Raw genomic sequence first — 22,982 nt, forward strand, 5'->3', positions numbered from 1 at the left:
GTGTGGCCACTAGGAAGATGGCCAAAAAAAATAAAGGTGTATAAAGGTGAAAGCTGTGCTAATTTGTCTCGGCTTGAGATAGAAGATGATGTGTCTGAGTAATCTTCTGAGTAAGTCTGCTATACTCATTATAGGTACCATAACACTTCATCCGAGAGTAGATAAACCACCACATTAATGTTGACTTTTAATAAAATAAAATTACCCAATTTCCTCTTAACTCTGGAAACCTATCATGCATTTTACAACATCTCATATTCCATGTCTTAAAATATAAAAGAGATATCATCATTACAAATACGAACATGATTTGAAAATGTGTACTTTCATTGTTTTATAGGTTGCCATTGATGGCCTGCTACAGAAGAAGTAGATGTACATGTATCTGTGAAAATTTCTATATTGCTCCCAAGTTTTTCTCTCTCAAAACAGCAATGCTACCACTGGCTACTGAATGGTTTTGGCTAATAATATCCTTCAAGTGAACATAACAAGACTCATAAGGTCTAGTTTGTTTTGTTTATGGATATTAACACTTCCGATCCTGATTTTCCACTTAACAAAGGTAGTAATTTATCATATTCTATTGCAATAATGTCATAATTCTAAACAATATATTTCTTGGAACAAATGAATAACTAAAAGGTTTTCAGAAGAAAAAAAATTGTTTCTACATTTCTCCATATGACCTTTTTGCACATCATTTTTTTTCCTGTTTTTTATAATGTCATTGGAACCATTTGTGCTGACTTCCATTTCCATATTATAATGATTAGCAACAATAATTACTTGTATCATACGCAAATGATTTTTCAGACATAAAAGTTGAATATGCATGTATCTGTCATACTTTCTTAGTAATCCCATCATATTGTTTTCTCTTTCATGAGAGTCTAACACAAATGCTTATGTGGAAATCTCATATTACTTACATTTTCCAATATGATGGATGCTTATGTGCATATTATGCAAATTAGATAAATGTGGTCACAAGATTCAATTTATAACAGAATTATAATGTTCCACCAACATGATCATTCAAATCACTTTGGTTCAGATATCTATTTTTTTTCAAAAAGATATGGACTATATTTTATTTTTCAGAATGATAACTACTATTTTGCAGAATATTATGCAAATTATGCAAATTTCATCTAGACAAACATTTCCTAATTATGTCTACTTTAATCTCTAACCTTCAAGCTATCAATTTAAAAACTTAAATCATTTGAAATGGATAGTTATTTCCATTTTTTTATGAAATATGAAATTTTCTCCTGTAACGAAGGATAATATGCAAATTTGATGAATTTCCACTACTTGGATTTCTTGGGACTTTTAGAATGGTTTTAAGAGGACCTTACTGAAATGCATTGCAGTAGAAATTCTTGTGTTGCTATTAGTGGTGGGTCAAACCATAGGGTTAGGGTTATGACTGGACTAGTTAAGAAGGCAATATTAGTTAAGAAAATATCCTTGGCTTTGAAGACATGATGTACATTGTGCAGAAAGTTGCTCAAGAAAGATGTCATCTAAGAATGAGCAAAGCAGACAAACAACCCAGAAGCTCCTTCTCTTCTTCATCCAGTTCTAAGCCTGCTGAACCAGGGCGTTTTAAGTGAAGGGGTGACCATAAGCCGTGGGGTTTAAAGAACTTACACCTAGAGATCGTCTGTGGCTTGCATGGAAGGGATAGTACTTGAGACAAGGTCACATGACAGGAGCACGCAAGAGCAAGAGGACTTGTTCTGTAGAAGGTTGCTTGAAAAAACACAACAAGGTTTTGCATATTTCAGAAGCATATCTCAGAAGCAGTTGGTGACCAGAAGTCTGAGGGCAACACACAGAACAGTGTAGAATCAGAAGCCTCTTGCAGTTCCACAAGGGCCAGCAGAAAGAGTGCGCTTCCCGTGGTACCTGTAAAAGTAAGAGCAGTAGGCTGCTGAAAATTGCTATGGACATAGGCACCAGGGATGATTGGACACTGATATTGTACAAGTGGTTGAAGGAATTGGGATGCTTTTTTTCACTATAACTTTGACGCACTTGACATCATGCCTTGTTTGTTTTCCCAATCAAGAATCATCACAGCAAAAGCCAGTTAATGCTTTTGATGTTTTAATGACATCAGCTAGAGAGAGTGCAGACAAAGACATATGCCAGCTATTTGCAGTGATCCAAAAAACAGTAAAGAAAGACTGACAAATGAATTGCTGAGATACTTTGAAGGGAAGGATTGCAAGTTTCCCCAAAATAATGGGAAAAGAGCCACCTCTTTTGTCTCAGCATTGACTGATTTGTGTTTACATACACTGTATGCAAGTAGATAGCAAGAATATTGTCAAAAGTAGGTACTAGATGTAAATAACGAATAATGAAAAAAAGCCTCATGTCATTTGAAAAATTTTCAGATGCAAATCTAATACCTTAATTCTCATAGCCTAATCTTGCATAACTTAACCTGCAATTGCAACTGCATTTTGCCTCATTCTGGGTCACATTTATTGTTGGAAACTGGGTTTGGAGTAGCTAAGATGCCGAGAAAAGGAAAGAGACAGGTTTTCAAAAAAAATCCCAAGATGCACTGTCAGGGATGCCACTTTTCCGTCTTTTTACGGAATTCCGGCTTTTTCCCCGGAACCCCAGAACGTTCTCCTTATTTCCCTCCTCTCTCTCAATCGACCAAGTGAGATATTTGCCATTACAGTACGTGTATATAATTTATAAACTCGCGCGCTGAACAACGGATGTACGCACGATACCATGCTCTATTCCATTACATGTGCCTACCGGTCACCGCCTGCCTTCCCCGCCGGGAGCATCGTTGTAGATTGTGTGGGGCATCGCGCTAACTTCGGCCATGTGCGAATTCATTTGGTAGGTCGCGAGAGCAAAGCCAGCCGCATGTTCGTAACCAAACTGGATATATTTTGTGGGATTTTGTGATTTATCATCTGACTTTTCCATCGAATTTGAAGAATATATTGATCATCATCACCAGATTCTTTGGATTGTGATTCCCTGCCACTGCACTGGATATTACGCAGCCAAGATGAGTTCGAAAGTGATTGAGAGCACGGACGATATCAAGGCATTGGAAGCGAACGTTAAAAACAAATGGAATTGGTCATGGATGGAGGATAAAACAACGATGGAGATTTCATGTCCGAATACATGAATTCGCAAGATTAATCAACCTGGTGTTGCTCTGTGTATTTGGTGTAACAAACAACTTAAGTATGCCTCAATCGGCAAAAAGTGTTTTCGTGTCCATGCCGCGAAAGAGATACATCAGAAGAGCAGGCGGGCTAGGAGCAACACGCAACAGCTCATGTCAGTGTTTCAAACCTTGACTTCCAAGTCCTCAATCACAACAAGGTAGGACCTACGTAAGCTACTTGGAAAAACCACTCACTCATGACACTCAAGCAAACAATATCTGCTGCTTTTACAGTGGATTTAATCGTCTCTTTCTTTTCAAGCAACTGTTACTTTATTGCTTGCTGCTTAATTTAAGATGTATTTTGAAATATGTTGTCCATTATTAAAAAACTGCATGAAAAATAATTTTCCTAGGATCAGGTTCATGTGCAGACTCTACGGCGACACTGGTATGATGGACCGATTGATACAGATTAGTCTAGATGCATTAAAGCAATGGGTTAAAAAGTGATAATGCCAATGATTAAGGTGTTGTAGACTTAATTTGTTTTTATGTACGTACTTAGGTTTTTTTGTGAATGAATTTCGCATCTTTTTCTCTATTTCTAATTCTTGAAAATTTTAAAGTGCATCAACTAGTGCCAGTACTAGCAGTTCAGATCCAAATAAGTTCAAATTGCCCTATGGTGCCCCCTTGAATATCAAAAGCACTGCAGCTGCATCAGTGTAAGTTCACCTATTAAAGTATGCATGCAAGTTAAAAATTATTTGTAACGTGACCAACTGCAACCTAACTTCTCAACATTTCTATTTTTGCAAGTTGTACTAAATCCAGTTTTATTACTTGTTGATTACATAATATGTTCAGATTGTCATTAATAACAGATACATGAATCATTAAATTTGTGAAATTAATCACATGATCAGTTCATTGTTCTAACAGTAAATTTCATGATGTGTTCATATTCAGATTTAATTACATGATGCGTTCACATTGTTATTAGAGTGTATTACATGATCAGTTCATTGTTATTTGTACAGTTAATTTCATAATGCATTCATATTATTAGAGTTAACTGCATTATGTATTCACATTGTTATTAGAGTTCATTACATGATCAGTTCATCGTTATTACAATTGAATTACATAATCTGATCACATTGTTTTTAGAGTTCATTACTGTATCAGTTTACATAGTTTTGAATGCATGATCAGTTCACATTGATTCTATTAAAGGTTATTATATTTTTTTTGTATGATTGTGTTCTACAGTGAGATGATAACTAATTCCATTACTATTTCCTGTTAGCTTTGCTAGTATTTTTGAAAGATTGTTATAATACAATGATAGCTTGGTAACTTAAAAATTTTCAGTTATTGCATCATTTTTCTCTTATTAATTATTTGCTTTTTGTCTGTTATTTTAAAACTTTTTAAATTCCATTCATTTTAATTTGGCTATGGAATAAATTATTGATCTTTAGTGGAATATTTGTTGATTTTATATTACACTCTTTGGCAAATAGTTTTATCAGTTCTTGATTTATCTTTTTATGTTTGAATTTTTATATTCTATGTACATGTATCAATTATCAAATTTGAAATTAATTAGCCATGGGCATTTTAACTTAGTTTTTGATTGTCAGTCTTGATTAATCATGATTATTGCTGGTATATCAGATATCCATCAAATAAGTTTATAATGTTAACACAAGAGGCTATTGTGAATATATGCTTTAATAAACTGAAAAGCCATTCAGTCTTTGTTATCACTTTACATATCTTGCCTTCTTATAACTAATGTGAATACATAAATGATGCAAAGTAAAACTAAAAATAGATATACCTTTTCCTTTTCAATGTCTTTCTTGTAGTTCAGAAGCCCCCAAACCAGCTATTCACATTGCAGACCGCCAGGCACATGGTGAAGCCAGAACTTTAGCATTTGCTGCAGAGCATAATATTCCTCTTTCAAAGGTGCCAGATATAATTATTATTCATACAGAGCCCAAATACAAGTGTTATTTTGTTGATGCACTCGACCCACTTAAAAAGTTTGTTGAACTCGCCTAATATTTTTTTCCGAGGTGACACAATATTGAAAATATTGGACGACTAGAAGGGGAATCCCCGAAGTTTGTATGGTAGGGGGTCCTAAAGCTGCGCGGGTCCTAAAGCTACGCACCACTCATCGCGCGCGCATGCAGTTTTCAATGGCAAATGCGCACTCTGTGTGTCGAACTGTGACTGCAGAGTGATGAACAATTCCTATTAAATTTTTTCTACAGAGGCTGCAGTAAATCTCTAAATGCAGAGAAAACCAACAACTGTTAGGAAGTTTGGAGTTATATTCGCTTTAATTTCATTTTATCCTATAATAATTTGAATATATTTTAGAAATTGAGGCACAGGAAATACTATTTTTTTGCATGATAAATCGAGTGCGTAGCTTTAGGACCCCTTCTACATCGGGCGGCGAAATCAAGAGGGATTCAAAAAACACGACAGGCTTTTCGTATTAGTGAGTTTTGTGATATTTTCTACTTGGTTAATGATCTTTAGAATGTTTGCCACAAATTAATGAATATTATTTGTTGAAATATTAAAATTGGGACAGTTTTTATTGTTTGAAAACAAAGTGCGTAGCTTTAGGTCCCCCCATCATACAGCAGAGTCTCAGGGCGGGAGGGTAAGTTAAAAATTATTTGCTCAAATTCTCTGTATGAATAATAATCATAATACTGGATGTCCCATTTTTCGGTCAATACAAGGAAATACAGGACTCGCTTTGCAAATATATTTATGCAAAGCTCGTCCAATATTTCCTTGTATTAACCTCAAGGCCATCCAATATTATATAATTATTATTCATACAGACAATTTTAGAGCCCAAATACAAGTGTTATTTTGTTGATGCACTCGACCCACTTAAAAAGTTTGTTGAACTCGCCTAATATTTTTTCCGAGGTGACACAATATTGAAAATATTGGACGACTAGAAGGGGAAACCCCGAAGTTTGTAAACTGCACTGTGATTGGTTAAGGAAACAGAGATATTGTTATGTAGTATGAATATAACTTCCTGTTATCCTTTCAGTCATTCACCCTCACTTGTTTACAAACTCCCCCAATTTTTTTTTTTTCGATTGAATATTGCTTCTAGTCGATATTTATTTTTCATTGCTTTATTATGACTATTGCTTTATTACGTTGTGAAACTGAATTGTACCACCTTATTATGTTGCATATATTATCTTGAATGCAGAAATAAATAAAATCAAATCAAATCAAATGTCATCTAAGAATCCCAAAACCCCCAATACCATTTAACTGCTAAGCCTTGACCATAAAAGACCAACCCTCAGTGACGTCAACTAACTTCATGGAAGAAGTATGACTCACACTACAGCCCCAGTCACTTGCACAGAGCATCACCACACCCCTTATACCAGAGAAAGTTTGATAGACAGTGACCTGTAGACCAATCAGAATAAGTTTAGATCACTCCCACCTTTAATAGTTACACCCCAAAACAAATGATATAAATAAGACTTCTTGATTATTAAGAAGGGAGAACACCAACGATAGAATACTAGACCCACACTCATCCAGATAGACTGACTGACTTCAAGACTTAGACGTCCATCGAATATTATATTAACTTCACTCCGAATCTTAATCTTATACTTCGAAACTATTATATTCATCGTCTCCTGTTATATCTGAATCTTCATGTACTTCAAATTGTGAACTGTCAACTGCAACTGATGATTAAATACTTTGTGATTTGAACTGTATAACTTTCTGCAAAGTTTCTTCATTACGCTTCAATAATCACCGATCCCATTCCCCAACACGACATGGTGGAGAACCGGCTTTAATACAATACTTCAATATTTGCAAACGAACTCGAAACATCATATTTTGAAATTGAATCTGTGAGCAGAGTACTTCAAACTACAGCAACATAAACCCAACAGAAACTCGAGTCAAAAAAAAAAAAAGGAAGAACAGAAGAAATTTAAGCATACAGACGGATAGATCAGACGGACAGAACAGACGGATAGAGCAGACGGAAGACTCAGACGGAGGATACAGACGGAAGGAAATTAAAGAGCATACTACAAAGACAACGACGATTTCAAGCCTAAAACGAAGACACCTACACCGACGATTGCCATCGCATCGAGTGACTATCAACTTAACCCTTAAATGACTCTGACTCTTTCGCTGAATTGTGCATTGTTTAATTAATTTTGGAAGACACATTTCGGTAAGTGAAACCATTTCTCTTATTGTTCCACTGGTGAAAGAGAGTGAGTGAGAGATTGAGTTTTCAGATTGTTTATTTGCCCAGCAACAAGTAATTTTTGAAACGTTTTCTGTTCGTTTTGCCGAATCGTGATTAAATAGTAATTTAACTGTCAGGATTACTGTTAATTAGTAGTTTATCAATATTTTATATTTTACAGTATTCTGATTACCGAATTTGATTTTATCACTTTTATTAATTACCCTATATAATCATGACTTCAACCAACAACTCCCGACAAACCCTGCGACAGACTGACTTTCTACCATCCCGTTTCTCGGGTGATAAACTTGATAGGGACAACTCGACTGCGCACTTCTTGACTTTCGACGACTATCTAGATGCGCATGACATTGACAAAGCTGACCCCGACCAATTCCAGACAATACTGCGAACGTTTAGACGGACTTTACAAGGGCAGGCGCGACTTTGGATTGACGGACTTCAATTCAATACATATAGCGACCTGAAGGATGGGTTCATAAGACGGTTTAGTCCCGCTAAATCGTCATATAGCCATGTGACGGACTTTAAAAATATGACTATGACAAATAACGAGAGCGCAGACGCGTACTTGCAAAGGTTGAGAACAACAGCAGCCTACATCGACTATGGGGAAACCCAGATTAGGCATAAGTTGTTGGATTCTTTGCCGTCAGACTGCCGCGCGACCATACTTATGACCGCCCCCGACCTGACCTCAGAAGAAATAGCGGCGAAAGCCCAACTTTTTCTAGACCTCAACCATAGACAGACTAAGCCGACCAAGGAGTTATCTTTCTCTGCTCAAGAGGAAATAGATCAATTGAAGGAGCAAATACATTACTTAAACCTCAAGACAGACAGAGACAATGATAAAAGGCCAAAATCCCCCACCCAACGACCCCCAACCCCACGACAACGCAGTGCTAGTCGTAGTGCTAGTCGCAGCGTAAGCCGCGAAAGACGACGTGACATCAGTCACGATAGACGAGACGAGCGGCGCAATGACATACAAAACAGACGAGGTAGGAGCCCCTATCGATCGGACGGACGGACAAACCGACCGCCAACACGCAGACTTACATGCAACTACTGTGGCATTCCTGGCCATATTTGGCGAGAATGTCGAAAAAGACTTAGGGACATGACGACCCCACCACCCCCCTTCCCTGACTATAATGACTACTATGCCCCTGCATACGGTAGCTATGCCAACAACCAATACTACCCACCACACCAACAGCAGCCCCAATATCACCAGCCCCGCTACCAACAACCCCAAAATCAACCACGCCCACAGGATTTTTAAGACGGGAGAGAGCCAATAGCGCTCATTGTTCTTTCTCCCCGACTAAGAATAGGCCTGACAATAACATGACTTCTACTCATTTAGGGATTGACGAAGTTGAGTTACAATTAACGGAACGCAACTTTACTAAGGGACGACTACCTGATAGGACAACTGCATTAATTCTTTTTGACAGTGGTGCATCCAAATCCATTATATCCGGACGACTATTGAAATCCTCTCCCTATCTCTCTAAATTGACACCAACCAAAGTATCCCCAGTTAGATTCAAATTAGGCAATGGACAATTTCTGACATCAGACAAGGCGGTAAAATTTCGACTAGAAATTCAGGGACACAAATTTGAAATCACAGCACTAATCGCCACCAATCTTGTAGGCGTAGACCTAATATTAGGCACTAACACGCTTTCTGATTTAGATGGAACACTCCACTTCAGAAAGAACAGGTTTAGGATCAAGTCAAAACACATTTCCTTTGCCCCACCGAATACAGTGATAGTTTCCCCAGGTGAGTCAACATTCCTGACTTTGCAAGGCAAGACCCCACCCCACATCCGAAACTCTGACATTGTGTTAAAGTCTAATAAATATCTATCCCGCTATTGCCCCACGACAAGCATCGTTTCCCTGCATAGAGGACGAGCTCAAGTCCTCGTAACTAACTTGGCTGACAGACCTGTAACCTTCTCTAAAGGCAGACCTATAGCTTTCCTAGACACTACAAGACTAATTAATGCCACCCAAGACCTCCCAACGGACTGCTTGAACATGACAATGAATTCGGAAAACAATCTGTACACTAGACAACATGATCATGATGACTCAGTCAAACAGAATAATCTTAGGAAATACCCCCATCTTGACCCTAATGACCCCATTGCTAACATGACAGAAGATGAAATTATCCGTAAACAAATTGACCTTAATAGTAGCGTTCTCACTCCTCCCGAACAACAAGAAATAAGAAACATACTAAAGGAAAACAGAGATGCTTTCTCCTTGTATGGTGAAATTTCTAGCTGTCCTGATTTTGAAGTTGACATTGAACTGAATAATGATGACCCCTTCTTCATAAGACCATACTTCGCTACTGAAGATGGCAAGACTACCATCGAAAAGGAATTGAGCAAACTTGTCAAACTAGGAATATTAGAAATAGGCCATCAACCATACACCTCTCCAGTTCTTCTCCTATCGAAGAAGAACACATCTGAAAAGAGAGTTGTTACAGACTTTAGATTCCTGAATTCACGCATCAAAAGAAGAAATCACCCTTTCCCACTATTTTCGGAAACTCTCAAAAGAATCGGCAATGCTAACACAAAAGTACTAAGTGTAATAGATTTGAAATCTGCATTTCATTGCATCCCCCTCTCAAAATCCGCTCAAAAGTACACAGGCATTGCTTCCTATCATGGAGGAAAGCATTACTACTACAAACGACTAGCCCAAGGACTAAACGTATCCCCTGCCATTTTCCAGGCAAGAATTGATGAAATATTGGCCACTATACCCAATTCTAGGAACTTTTGTATTGCCCATCATGACGACATCATCCTTTTCAGCCCTGACAAAGAATCCCACAAGACCCATTTGACCAGTGTATTAGAAGCCCTATCAAGCAATGGTCTTAAAGTAAGCCCCAAGAAGTGTAAAATTTTTAGGAATGACGTAGAATACATGGGACACAGAATCATGATTACTCCTCAGGGAGAAGCATGTTTCAAACCAATGACAGATAGATGCAAAGCGATTGCAAATTTAGCTAGGCCCAAAACTCCAAGACAAGTCAGACGATTTGTTGGAGCAGTTAATTATGTAGCAGGATTTTTCCCCAACACACAGACTATCCTAAAGCCCCTTCATCAACTAACTAGAAAGAAGAATAAATTCCATTGGACCGATGAACATGAGAATGCCTTTAATAAGATTAAACAACTAATGACTAATCCACCCATCTTACACATGCCCCATTCAACTGGACGATTTTCGATTTACAGTGATACATCGCGAACTGCGACAGGTTCATACCTAACCCAGGTTATCAACGGAAAAGAACAAATAATCGGATATTATTCCAAAGTACTCCCAGACGCATGTAAACGTTATAGTGTGACAGAATTGGAATTGTTTGGATTGTTGATCAACGTCACAGCCTTTAAGCATTTGCTAAAAGGATGTGAATTTGATGCATTCGTTGACCACAGTTCGATAGTTCAAATTCTCAAGTCTAAGGAAGCCCCATGTACAAACAGATTAGAGAAATTGATCCTGAAATTATCCCAATACTCATTCAAGATAGGATATAAGAAAGGTACTGATTTAGTATTAGCAGACTTTCTTTCTAGAGCACCAACCACTGGTGAGTCAGAAATAGATAGAGTAATCCCAATTGCTTATTGTTTGTTTGATGAGACCGATTTGATTAACATGAACACCTTAAACCCAACCCAACAAACCGATCATGTAGTTACTCGAGCCTATGCAAAGAAAATGGGTATCCCCATTCCTGAAATTCATCCCAAGAAACCTGACAAGTGTGAACAAACCCCTCCAAGTGCCAACCTCCCGACACAAAGGCGAGCCGACAAACCAAACCAAAACAAAACCCCATCTCTACATCCCAGACCATCTACCACTCACAGACCCCCAAGACAGGACACACCTCCTGTACGCCCACAACATGATTACCAGCCTTCCCATTCACAGAATCATGACCAAACTTTTCCTCATCCCAGACACACCCCACCTGTTCCCAACACAGAGCCCAGACTTGTTGACAGATGTAACGACACAGTTAATGACCATTATCGTGAAGTACCCAGTGAACTGTATACCCCCTCGAGACCGCTGACCTCAGAGGTAAACAACATTAAGGCTAAACACATTCCAAAGCAGCAAGAACTAGACAAGATCACTGAGTTGATAAAGAGAAAGATAATTAGGGACTACAATCTACCTGTTGATTTGAGAAAACTGAAAACAGAACAAGAAACCTCACCATTCTTTAAACCTGTCTATGACTATCTTGCCCATGACATATTACCAAGTGATAAGAAGGCGGCAAAGACAGTCAAATTAAAGGCAGAAGAGTACATCCTTTGTGATGGTGTACTATTCAGACTTTTCTTTACGAAAGATGATGACTTCAGACTGCAACTTGCTATACCTGAGACTCTGACTGACACTATCATATCCCAATACCATGACAACCTGCTTAGTAATCACCAAGGGACCCAGCGTACATATTTGACAATAAGACGCAACTTCTTCATGCCAAATATGTTTGAACGAATTAACAATTACGTTAAAGCTTGCTTACGTTGCCAACAATTCCGTGGCAAGCCTGATAAGACTAGACCATTTCATACTAGGGTACCGGACTCTTACAGACCATTTGGCCGCATTAGTCTCGACTTTAAGACAATGCCGACCTCATGTACTGGATTTAGACATTTGATGGTTATCTGCGATGAAATTACAAGGTTTGTAATTTGCGCGCCTCTAAAATCGCTTGATGCTGAGACAATTTGCGAGGCACTCATCCAAAAAGTCATTTGTATTTTTGGACCACCATCATGTCTTGTGACTGATGCAGCGGCTTCCCTTACAGGTAAGCTACTTACTGCATTATGTACAACTCTGAACATTGACCGCAAGGTGATAAGTGTAGAAAATCATGGGAGTCTACACACAGAGAGACACATTCAGACCCTTTCGAACTTTCTGAAAGTTAACCTCAATCAATTTGGCACCGATTGGGTGAGATTCATTTCTACAACATGTTATGCATACAACTCATTTTCTTCCCCTCATCTTGGAAACCACAGCCCATACGAGCTAGTGTTTTGCCGAGAGCCTCCCAACCTATCTAATCTATCTTTCAACCCAATGTCTGGTCTTTCATCTTCTTATGATGAGTATGCAGAGCATCTCAAAAAGAAATTTGATCAATTGTCCAACACAATGCTGTCATTACAGAGAAAACAGCAAGAGAAACAAAACACAAAGATCTCAAATAAATTGGATAAGACCCCAATCTACTCCACTGGTCAGCTTGTTTATCTTTACAAACCGACATCATCTTCTTTGACTGCAAATTCAAAGAAAATTGCAGCAGAATGGGTAGGACCTTTAGTAGTTCATGATGTAATTGATAGAACCCATTATATTCTTGCCACAATGAAAGGAGAAATCGTCCGGGACATCTTCAATTACAACAGACTCAAACCCTGCTTCATGAGAGCTTCCAATAATAAGAAAAATATCACACATATTCAGAAACTGAGAGAGGCATTAGGAAGAAATACTACTGACAAGGAACAAGGGTGCATAAACACATTAAACTTCATCGATGAAAATGATGAAAAATTGCCCGAATTCCATGTTACACCAGTAGAATGTTCCCAGATGACTAACTCAGTTGATACATCAGACTATTTGCATGCCATGACAGAAAATAATGGATTAGCTTCACCCACCCCTCTAACAAAACCAGACCTAGATAGGCAACTTGACCTCCTTATGACTTCCCCCAATAATGGACACATGAAAATACACAGAGGACGATTCAAGGACGGACAATTACAGATCCTGACGTCATATGATAAAGTATGTGACGATAAACCCACAGAAATTAGGTTTTGGTGGAACGTTGGAATGTACAAAGACACTGAGACATTGATCAAACAGATACTTACTGAAAGAATTATTCCTGTGACAGGTACTCCACAGAGATTTTTCAGACAATTGTATTTAATGTAAATAGTAATTGCTTAATGTTTAATGTTGTATGTGATTAAATAATATTGTTGACTTCGTGTTTAATTTATAAGTTTAGAACGGTATATATTTTATTGAACAAATATTTATCATCGCAAGGTTGATTACCAAGATAAGTTTGAATTTATACTTGTCATATGATGATATCTATCAAGTTTGAAAGTACTTGTTTATTTTGTTCTTTTATAATATGAATAAGGAAAGATATTCTCCAACAGGATAGGAATGATGGTAATGATTGAATTCTATGTTGATTGCTTCATTTGAATGAAGTACATAATGGGCCTTCCTAACATAGAGAACTGTCAATTCTAGAGCGCACCTGTTAACTTTCCGCTAATTATCATGTTGATCAGATGCTAAGATTTATATAGCATACAATTTTTTTCTTGTTATTACTGTTATTGCTTGAACTAATTTAGTGTTATAGTTAGAGTGAAATTGATCTTTATTCTTCATTAGATTGAAGGAGTTTGTACTATGTAATTAATGAATATTGATTTAATAATAATTGCTGATTGTTTCAAAGTGCATTTATAAGTCTGCACGAGTTAATGTATATAGCATCATTATTGGTTGATCAGTTGATTAATTTACTTGTGTGTTACTTTATTTCAATATTATTTAGTGAATGTATTCGATGTGTTAGTTATACCTTTAGTTTAAGTTGAATTTAGTAGTATGAATTTAATCCTCTTAGTATAAATAGTACGTGTGAGAGAGAGTGAAAGTACAGTGGACAATTGAGACACACTTTTCTGGTTTCACTCACTTTTCAAAATATCCTTTGTTATCTATTTGTATACATTTTCCCAAATGAGGAGAGGAGCCTCATTTTCCAAAGAAAGGGGATGTTATGTAGTATGAATATAACTTCCTGTTATCCTTTCAGTCATTCACCCTCACTTGTTTACAAACTCCCCCAATGTCATCTAAGAATCCCAAAACCCCCAATACCATTTAACTGCTAAGCCTTGACCATAAAAGACCAACCCTCAGTGACGTCAACTAACTTCATGGAAGAAGTATGACTCACACTCCAGCCCCAGTCACTTGCACAGAGCATCACCACACCCCTTATACCAGAGAAAGTTTGATAGACAGTGACCTGTAGACCAATCAGAATAAGTTTAGATCACTCCCACCTTTAATAGTTACACCCCAAAACAAATGATATAAATAAGACTTCTTGATTATTAAGAAGGGAGAACACCAACGATAGAATACTAGACCCACACTCATCCAGATAGACTGACTGACTTCAAGACTTAGACGTCCATCGAATATTATATTAACTTCACTCCGAATCTTAATCTTATACTTCGAAACTATTATATTCATCGTCTCCTGTTATATCTGAATCTTCATGTACTTCAAATTGTGAACTGTCAACTGCAACTGATGATTAAATACTTTGTGATTTGAACTGTATAACTTTCTGCAAAGTTTCTTCATTACGCTTCAATAATCACCGATCCCATTCCCCAACACGACAATATCCCAAAATAAATAATTTGCTAAAATTCTCTGTATGAATAATAATCATAATACTGGATGTCCCATTTTTCGGTCAATACAAGGAAATATAGGACTCGCTTTGCAAAATATTCCTTGTATTAACCTCAAGGCCATCCAATATTATACAATTATTACCTGAATGAGGCATTTTGGAGACATGATATAAATGCGTATTTTGTCTGTCTAACTGATTAACTCAACATAAACTACGTCACAATGGCTCGGTCAGCGATCAGCTGAATGACGAGTGACCATAATATTCGTACACCCCTCCTCCCCGAAAAGAGTAATTTTCCTACTGCACCTACATACAATAATTAGCGGTCCATAATATCCATATTCCGAGCTCATCAATCCCCAGCTCATTTGTGGATGCGTATAAAGAGATACGCTTCATAAGGATCCGCGCACCAACAATATACGTCATAATAAAGACAACGCTGGATCCGAGCGCTTGTAAGTACGTCATAATGGTAAAGTGCAGAATTGACACTAGAGGCTTGACCAAGGTAAGTCCAACAATTTAGTTATATAATCTATCAATATGTTAATTTAATGTACCCCAGAAAGAGGTAACAGGTAATAATAATAATATTGACTGGCGTTACTTTCGGGAGATACCAAAAATATTTCCCTCACTAGACCCATATTGCCCTCGTCTTCGACTCGGGGCAATATGAGACTAGTTTGGGAAATATATTTGGTATCTCCCTCAAGGCCAGATATTATTGAGTATGCAAAGGAAATGTCTAGAGATCCAAAGGCTTTGGACAAGATTAATATGGGGCGCACTTCAGCCAGTTATAAATTGACCCATGGACTTGGTTATGTTGCTAAAAAACGTCTAGTCCTTGACATGCAACTGTACCCATTTTCTTTGAATGTCGATGAATGCTTCAGCAACAACAACCAAAAAGTGTTCAGCATTATGGTAGCTTATTTCTCTCCTGAGAAAGGGGAGACTGTTGTTCATCATTACAATTCAATCAGTTTGACAACCGTCAATGCCAAGATCCTGAAAGAAACACTCATGTCATTGCTCAAGTCTGACAACATACCTCTACACAATCTTGTATCAATACTTTGTGATTCAACTAACTACATGCGTGGGAAGAAGGGTGGCTTTGAAACTCTTGTTCGTAATGAAGCAAGCCACTTACTTGACATTGATGGTGATACATGCCATCATATTCACAATGCCAGTAAATTATTTTGCAAATATTTTGATGGTATCATTGAAGGTCTCACCGATGACTGGCATACAGACGCCAAATTTTCGACAGACTTGAGGGAGTACCTGAGGGAAATATGTGAAATTCTGGAGGTTCCATTTCACATGCCAAGGAAAAGGGTTCCTCACAGGTGGCTTTCAGTGCATGATGTTCTGGATGAGATGATAGACCCACTCACTGTCTTGTATTGGGCATGGCTTCCAAAAAATGACAAATCAATGTACCAGAACATTCTGAATGATATACTAGGACTGTCTCAGAAGAATTTGAAGAGAATTGCAGCAATTGTCCAGGCCTGCAGAGACAAGAACCTTACTGAACAAGGGAAAGCAAGGAAGCAGCGTGTGGTTAAGAAACTGTTTCACACAAGAGATATCACTCTGTTGTACATCCACACTTATCTCTCAGTTCTTCCCCTCCTGAAGTCATTTATCTTGACATTTGAGCAGAAAGCACCAATGGCACATCGCATCCATGATGAGCAGCTGTCCTTACTGACATCCTTCCTTAGCACATTCATCAAGCAGGAAAAGATGAAAGACATTACTGCAAAAGATCTAGCAAATGTAGATCTTGATAAGAAAGAGAACCATCAGGAACTGCTAGAAATCTTCTTGGGGTTGAAGGCAAGGAAGATTCTCCAAAAGAAGCGCAGTGTTCCAAATCCTCTTATGGACCAATTTCTCCCAACTTTGAAGGCCTATGTTGATACTGCCAAGTACTTGCTAAAGAAGCTCCCAATTACCAACCCATTACTCAGGAGACTTGGAGCTATAGACCCTGTAGCCCTTACAACACAGTGCCACTGCATCTCTTCTAAAGAGACTGCCTGATCACTTCCCAAATATTCTCAAGGAAGATGAGCATGATGAATTTGATCAAGAAGTTCTCAGGATTGTATGTGATCCCACTCTTCCCCCAGCAAGTGTAGATGGAGCTCCTGCCCGTCTTGATCATTGGTGGGCACAAGTCATCAATTCATATCCAGTTCTTGGGAAACTCATTAAAGCTTGCCTGTCCATCATAACATCTCCAATTGTAGAGCAGAATTTCTCAGTCATGAACAATCTCATTGATGCCAACTCAAACCGTATGCATATTGAGACATTTAGTGCACTTCAAACAGTCAAATATCATATCAGATCCAGTAGCACAACAAGCCTCAAGATGTTCCACAGAGATGATTACCTGTACTCACCAGTTGACCATGGTATCTGTTTTCACATCAAAACAGCTTCAGCAAGGAAGAAGAAATCAGACCAGGAAAAGGCAGAGGCAAAGAAAGTTCAACAGAAATCAGAAGAAACCCCAGTGCACATGAAAGCAAAGCAGCTCAAATCATGTGTTATTAAAAAGAGACAGGCTGTAAATGTACATGTACCAAGTACAACTACAGAGCAAAGAGCAACAACCTCCACAGGAGGAAAAACAAAAGCAAGTACCATCCAAGCAAGAAAGAGGAAGGCAATAGAAACCATCCAGAATTTGAAATTTTGACAGATGAAAGAGCGTATTCAATATTACAAGAAACACTAAAAAACTGAAAAACGCCAGAAAATGACTTACATAGTTTTGCCAGATCACGGCCGTGCGCCTTCCTGCGCAAACAATTTTGTAAGGGTATCACATAAGCCTATTTATAGGAAAACGATCGACAAAAATAGAATTGGCCCTGCATTCGAGGGCTCTTTTCCTGTTTTTGTAGTCATTACCATTGAAATGCAAACTTATTTTGATAATTATGAGACATTTCTAGCAAACAGAAATTTATCTAAATATTGAATTTAGGAAAAAAAAATTTTTTGCAAAAAATATATTTTGTTGTTTTAAATTATGTTACCTATATTTTAATGGTATGGGGGGAGTAAGGTAATAGGGGGGAGATTTCAAGTTAAAGCAGAGGTAGTGGTAATATCAATAAATTTGTTTTGTACTTTATTAAACCATTTGGGGAGCTTCCAGAAATAATGTCCAGAATTTTTTTTTTTCTTGTGAGTCATTACAGGAACAAGTACAATAAGAAATACCAAGTCCAGTATTCATTTAAGATATTTAATGGATAGATTTCTCTAGAGTCTAAATCGCCTGAATAGGACTAGATCTACATGCAGGCCATTCTTTTTCTCTAACAAATTGAGGTGATATTGATAAGAGGATAAAAGTATATTTGTTGTGGAATTGTAGTTTTAGTAGTTTATGATTAAAACAATACTATTTGGTACCGAATGATAATTTTCCAAAAACTGAACATTCTTTTATATTCTTATTATAGATCTAAATACCTTTGTTTTTACTTATGGCCATTATATTTATAACATCACATACACTTTCTTTTACTTTTTTTTCCATTTTTTAACACCACCTAAGGCTAATGCTAATGCTCAATAATTCTTTTCTTCATGTTCTTTCTCTCTCAACCACTGGCAAATCATTCGCATTCCTCATTCTCACTTCATCCTTGGCAATGCATGATATCTTGATTCCTGCACTATCACTTTCCTTGGCATGCTTTGAAATCATCCTTTTTCATATCTTGCACCACATACTCATTTCATCTTGCTAAATTTAAATCCTTTATGGATCCTTGGCATGCTTACAAATGCACATCACATCTTGCTCAATTATCATCCCTCCATATTTTAATACATGTAACCAGTGGAAGCCCCCCAGGAATCAAATAAATCCAATATCCAACAGTTACAGTTATCTAAAGGTAAAGTACTTGAGTATAGAAGGGAAAATGGCAATGATGAGTGTGCAAAATGGTTGCAATCAACTTATTTGAGCAAATGGGGGGTTGAATCTTGTGCAACATTGTCAGCCTTCAAAGAAAGTGTTAAAGCCCTCTTTCGTGCATTCCAAAAAGAAACAGATGGGCACGAAAGCTTCCTCTCATCTCCTTACGAGTTTCCTGGGAAACCAGCTGTGACAAGAAAACGTAAACATGTTGACCACGATATGGATGTTGAAGCTGGTCCAACAGTGGCATCAGTTCTGCATGTACATCAATGGAAGAAAAGGATAATAAAATAGGTCAATTACATACCGGTACATCTCTTGAAGAGAAGACAGATGAGCTTGATGCTGCAAGGAATAAACTTGAACATCTCTCCTCCCAGCAAAGTGAAAAAAATGCAGAATTAAAGAGAAGTTGAACTATGACTAAATACCATAAGGGGAAAGTTGAAAAATTTAAGATGAAATATGATTCACAAAGTGACCACATAACAGCTCTGGAAGATGAAATGCAAACATTAGTTGAGACTCTACAAGAGATGAAAAGTGAGCAAGTTGCCATGTCTGAAAAAATAAAGAAACTTGAGGGTGAAAACAAAAGTCTTGAGAACACAACAGTAACAACCTTTGATGAAAATCAGTATACAACAGAGTTTACCTGCCTTGTGCACAAGCTCTTGGAACACCATGTGGGCTTTAACCATATTGGTCCGGTCATTAGAGACTAGAATTTGTCGGTGTGAAACCATCAAAACTCCCATCAAAGTCTACAATAAGTAACATGAATATAATGAGATTATCTCTGGCCCAAAAGCAGTTAGGAGAAGAATTTTCAAACAAAGGGAACACCTGCCTGTACAGTGACGAAACCAGTAAGTACTCAGAGAAGTATATGGGCTATCACACCACCGATGCTGAGGGAAGATACTGGGTCTTGGGGTTGAGAGATCTGGCTACAAAGTCGGCCGATGATACGCTTGAAACATTCAAGGAGGTGTTGGAAGATATAGACGATAGATCGTGTTCTACAGATTCTGAACCAGGGAAGCTTATCTTGGGACACATCAGGAGTATTATGTCAGACAGGGCTTCGACCGAGAAGAAATTGCATGAACTTCTTGAGTCATTTCGTAAGGACATACTACCAGAAGTAGTACAGAACTGGGGTGATCTTACACCAGAGGACAGAGCACCTGTAGAATCTCTAACTTTTTCTGTGGTTTACACAGCTTTGTTCAACTTGCCGAAGTAGCTGGTTCATCAATTATGGAAGTTGAACAGTCTACAAAAGAAGAACAGGTAAACACACCACTCTTTGTACTCAAGCAACAAAATGAATCAGGAACAGTAAGACTCATCCGTACAGCATCAAAGGCATTTGCTAGAACAGGCGATCAAAAATCAGGATGTTATGGAGATTTCAGACTCTTCGTGAAGCCCTATCTCGATGAACATGGTATGAGATCAGTTCCTCTGTGTCCATTTAGAGGTAATAGGTTCAATATTATCTTTTTCAATGCGGCTCATGCCGAACGTGTCCTGGCATATGTCGACCATCTTCTGAGATCAAGGCCGAACTCGAATCACCTGAGTAAGGAGGCGATGATTATGTTTGCATTGAACAAAACTGGTCAATGGATCAATATGAAGGAGGAAAGTGACCGTCAAAGGCTAATCAAGGAAGCTCGAAAAGATGCCAGGAAAATGAAGGTCTATCAAGAACGGAGAGAAACAATCGTCAAAAAACGAAATGATCTGCTCAAGGAGAAATTAAAAAAAGAAGAAGCGAGGAAGGAAAAGCAAGTGAGAGAAAAAGAGTTGATGACTCAGGATATAATCTTCTACGGCCTGTGGCAGAGCAGAGATCAAGTTGAGCAATCCATGCTTTCTATCAAGTCGAAATCTGAGAGGCTGGATGCACTCAAAGCACAGCTGCGGTTCCGTCAGCATATTTTGTCGCAAGAAGCAAGCCCAGTACTCTACAGATTCTCGGAAAGCACTGCGGAGACCTCAAAGAGAAGAAACCTCACATCCCATTCCCAACTGTTTCTGACAGAAAATTGAAGGCTTCAGGTGAATTTTGCAACAAAACATTGCATCCTCCAGTACTGATGATGAGTTTACATTTCATAAAAAGAGCATTAGGCATAGGCATAGCAGTCGCTACCGATTGGTTGACTTGGATGTTCTGAATGAGGCGCTGAAAGTTGCCCACAGATGCAAAGGAGGTAATCATAGGCCCAGTACTATTTTATATCTGTGAAATTTCTGGTCCTATAACTGTTAAAATATAACATAATTTGATACTTAAATATTACTTTACTACAATACATTATGCAGGCTCTTATGTTAGTACTATTATAGTGATCTAGTAGTACAAAACCATCAACTTGAACTCGTACACTGTTACTTTAGCTTTTTGCCTTTGGTCGTGATGGTCTGGGCCTGCCAATCCTCCGTTTTTGTAGACCAGTTGGCAAGAGAGTGGATTATTGATTGTTTTGTGCATGTAGATTATAGCAGTTTATCTATGATTTATAATTATCCAGCCTGTCACAAATTCAACGGTTTTTTTCTTTCATTTTAGCGGGAATCATCCTAGAAGAAGACCCCTCCAAACGACTAGAACTGTGCTCAACGCTAAACATCAGGTGCACAAAATGTGGTCACAAGTGTGAAGGGAGAACATCCAGGAGAATTGAGGAAAGAGGACAATCATATAATGTAAATAAGCAAGCTACTTTCGTTATGGGAGAACTTGGTCTTGGTCGAGAAGCCATGTCAGACTTTTGTACAGGTTTCAACATGCCTCCGCCAGTAACAAGTGTAAATTGGAGCTTGCACAACCACGCCATCAGAAAAACTTCAGAAGACATTCTAAAACAAGAATGTGTTGTCGCAGGCAAGCGACTACATCAGGCACTCACCAAAGAGGACGATGAAGCCAATGACAATCAAGTTATAGATATCCCAGTATCATATGACGGAACTTGGCAGCATAGAGGATATAGTGCTACCCATGGAGTCGGTGTTGTCATGTCAGTGGACACTGGCGAGGTATTGGATGCTGTTGTACTGTCGAAAGATTCTGTGGAGTGTATCGGATGAAAAATGTAGACCCAGACCCAGACTCAGACAATTACATGATCTGGGAGTATGATCATTTTGAGGGGGGGGGGCAGTTGTGAAAAAAAGAGCTCTGGCATGGAGCAGGATGCTGCTCGTATTATGTGAGAGAGATCCCTGGAGCTTCACAATATGCGGTTCGTGCAAATGTTATGTGATGGAGACTCAAAGTCCCTAAATGATCTGAACGCAGAACACCAGCCTTATGACATGATTATTGAAAAACTGGACTGGACCAGAAACGAATGGGCAAGGGATTGAGGATCCTGAGATCAAAGAGTAAGGTTGTAAAGGGGGGGGGGGGAGTGGATGCCTGACCAATGTAATGATCAACAATTTGGGGGATTATTATAGAGCAGCCATCACAACCCATACTGCTGACTCAAGGGACAATGAGGAAATGAACAGTGCAAAATCAATAATGAAGACAACAATCATGGCCTCGTTCTACCACAGCATAGAGCACCCAAGTGGCAAGGAAGCTGAACAGCACCAACACTGCAATACAGATTGGTGCAAATGGCTGCAGGATGCTCGCGATGGGACAAAAAAATACAAAACAGGGAGAAAGTTGCCATATGCGTACCTGAAACCTCTGTATGAGAGACTGAGTACTTCGGAATTGCTTGAAAGATGCATTCCTGGCCTGACTCAAAACCAAAATGAAAGTGTCAACAGACCTGTCTGGAAACGATGCCCCAAAGAACAATACTGTGGTGCACGAGCAGTCAAACAGGCAGTGTCATCTGCTGCTGTGAACTGGAATTCAGGACGGACTGGTGGACTTCAAATCATGGAAAGACTGCACTTGGGTGTGGGC

At 38.3% G+C, this 22,982-nt stretch overlaps 2 protein-coding genes across 2 annotated transcripts; both read left to right on the plus strand.

Moving 5' to 3' along the window:
* Positions 1 to 4,409: 4,409 nt before the first annotated feature.
* On the plus strand, positions 4,410 to 17,133 carry LOC121418364. The gene is made up of 2 exons (XM_041612186.1): positions 4,410 to 5,142; positions 15,786 to 17,133. Exon 2 carries the CDS (start codon positions 15,814 to 15,816, stop codon positions 17,131 to 17,133), a length of 1,320 nt encoding a protein of 439 aa, XP_041468120.1. The 5' UTR covers positions 4,410 to 5,142; positions 15,786 to 15,813.
* LOC121418365 lies at positions 7,677 to 8,766 on the plus strand. Its single transcript, XM_041612188.1, has one exon. The coding sequence runs from the start codon at positions 7,690 to 7,692 to the stop codon at positions 8,764 to 8,766; it is 1,077 nt and encodes a 358-aa protein (XP_041468122.1). The 5' UTR covers positions 7,677 to 7,689.
* Positions 17,134 to 22,982: the final 5,849 nt, after the last annotated feature.

Source organism: Lytechinus variegatus, chromosome 7 (assembly GCF_018143015.1).
Source record: "Lytechinus variegatus isolate NC3 chromosome 7, Lvar_3.0, whole genome shotgun sequence".
In the NCBI taxonomy this organism is placed as follows: domain Eukaryota; kingdom Metazoa; phylum Echinodermata; class Echinoidea; order Temnopleuroida; family Toxopneustidae; genus Lytechinus; species Lytechinus variegatus.

Coding starts and splice junctions, on each gene's coding strand:
- LOC121418364 (XM_041612186.1), top strand. CDS start 15,814: ATGTCTAGAGATCCAAAGGCTTTGGACAAGATTAATATGGGGCGCACT.
- LOC121418365 (XM_041612188.1), top strand. CDS start 7,690: ATGACTTCAACCAACAACTCCCGACAAACCCTGCGACAGACTGACTTT.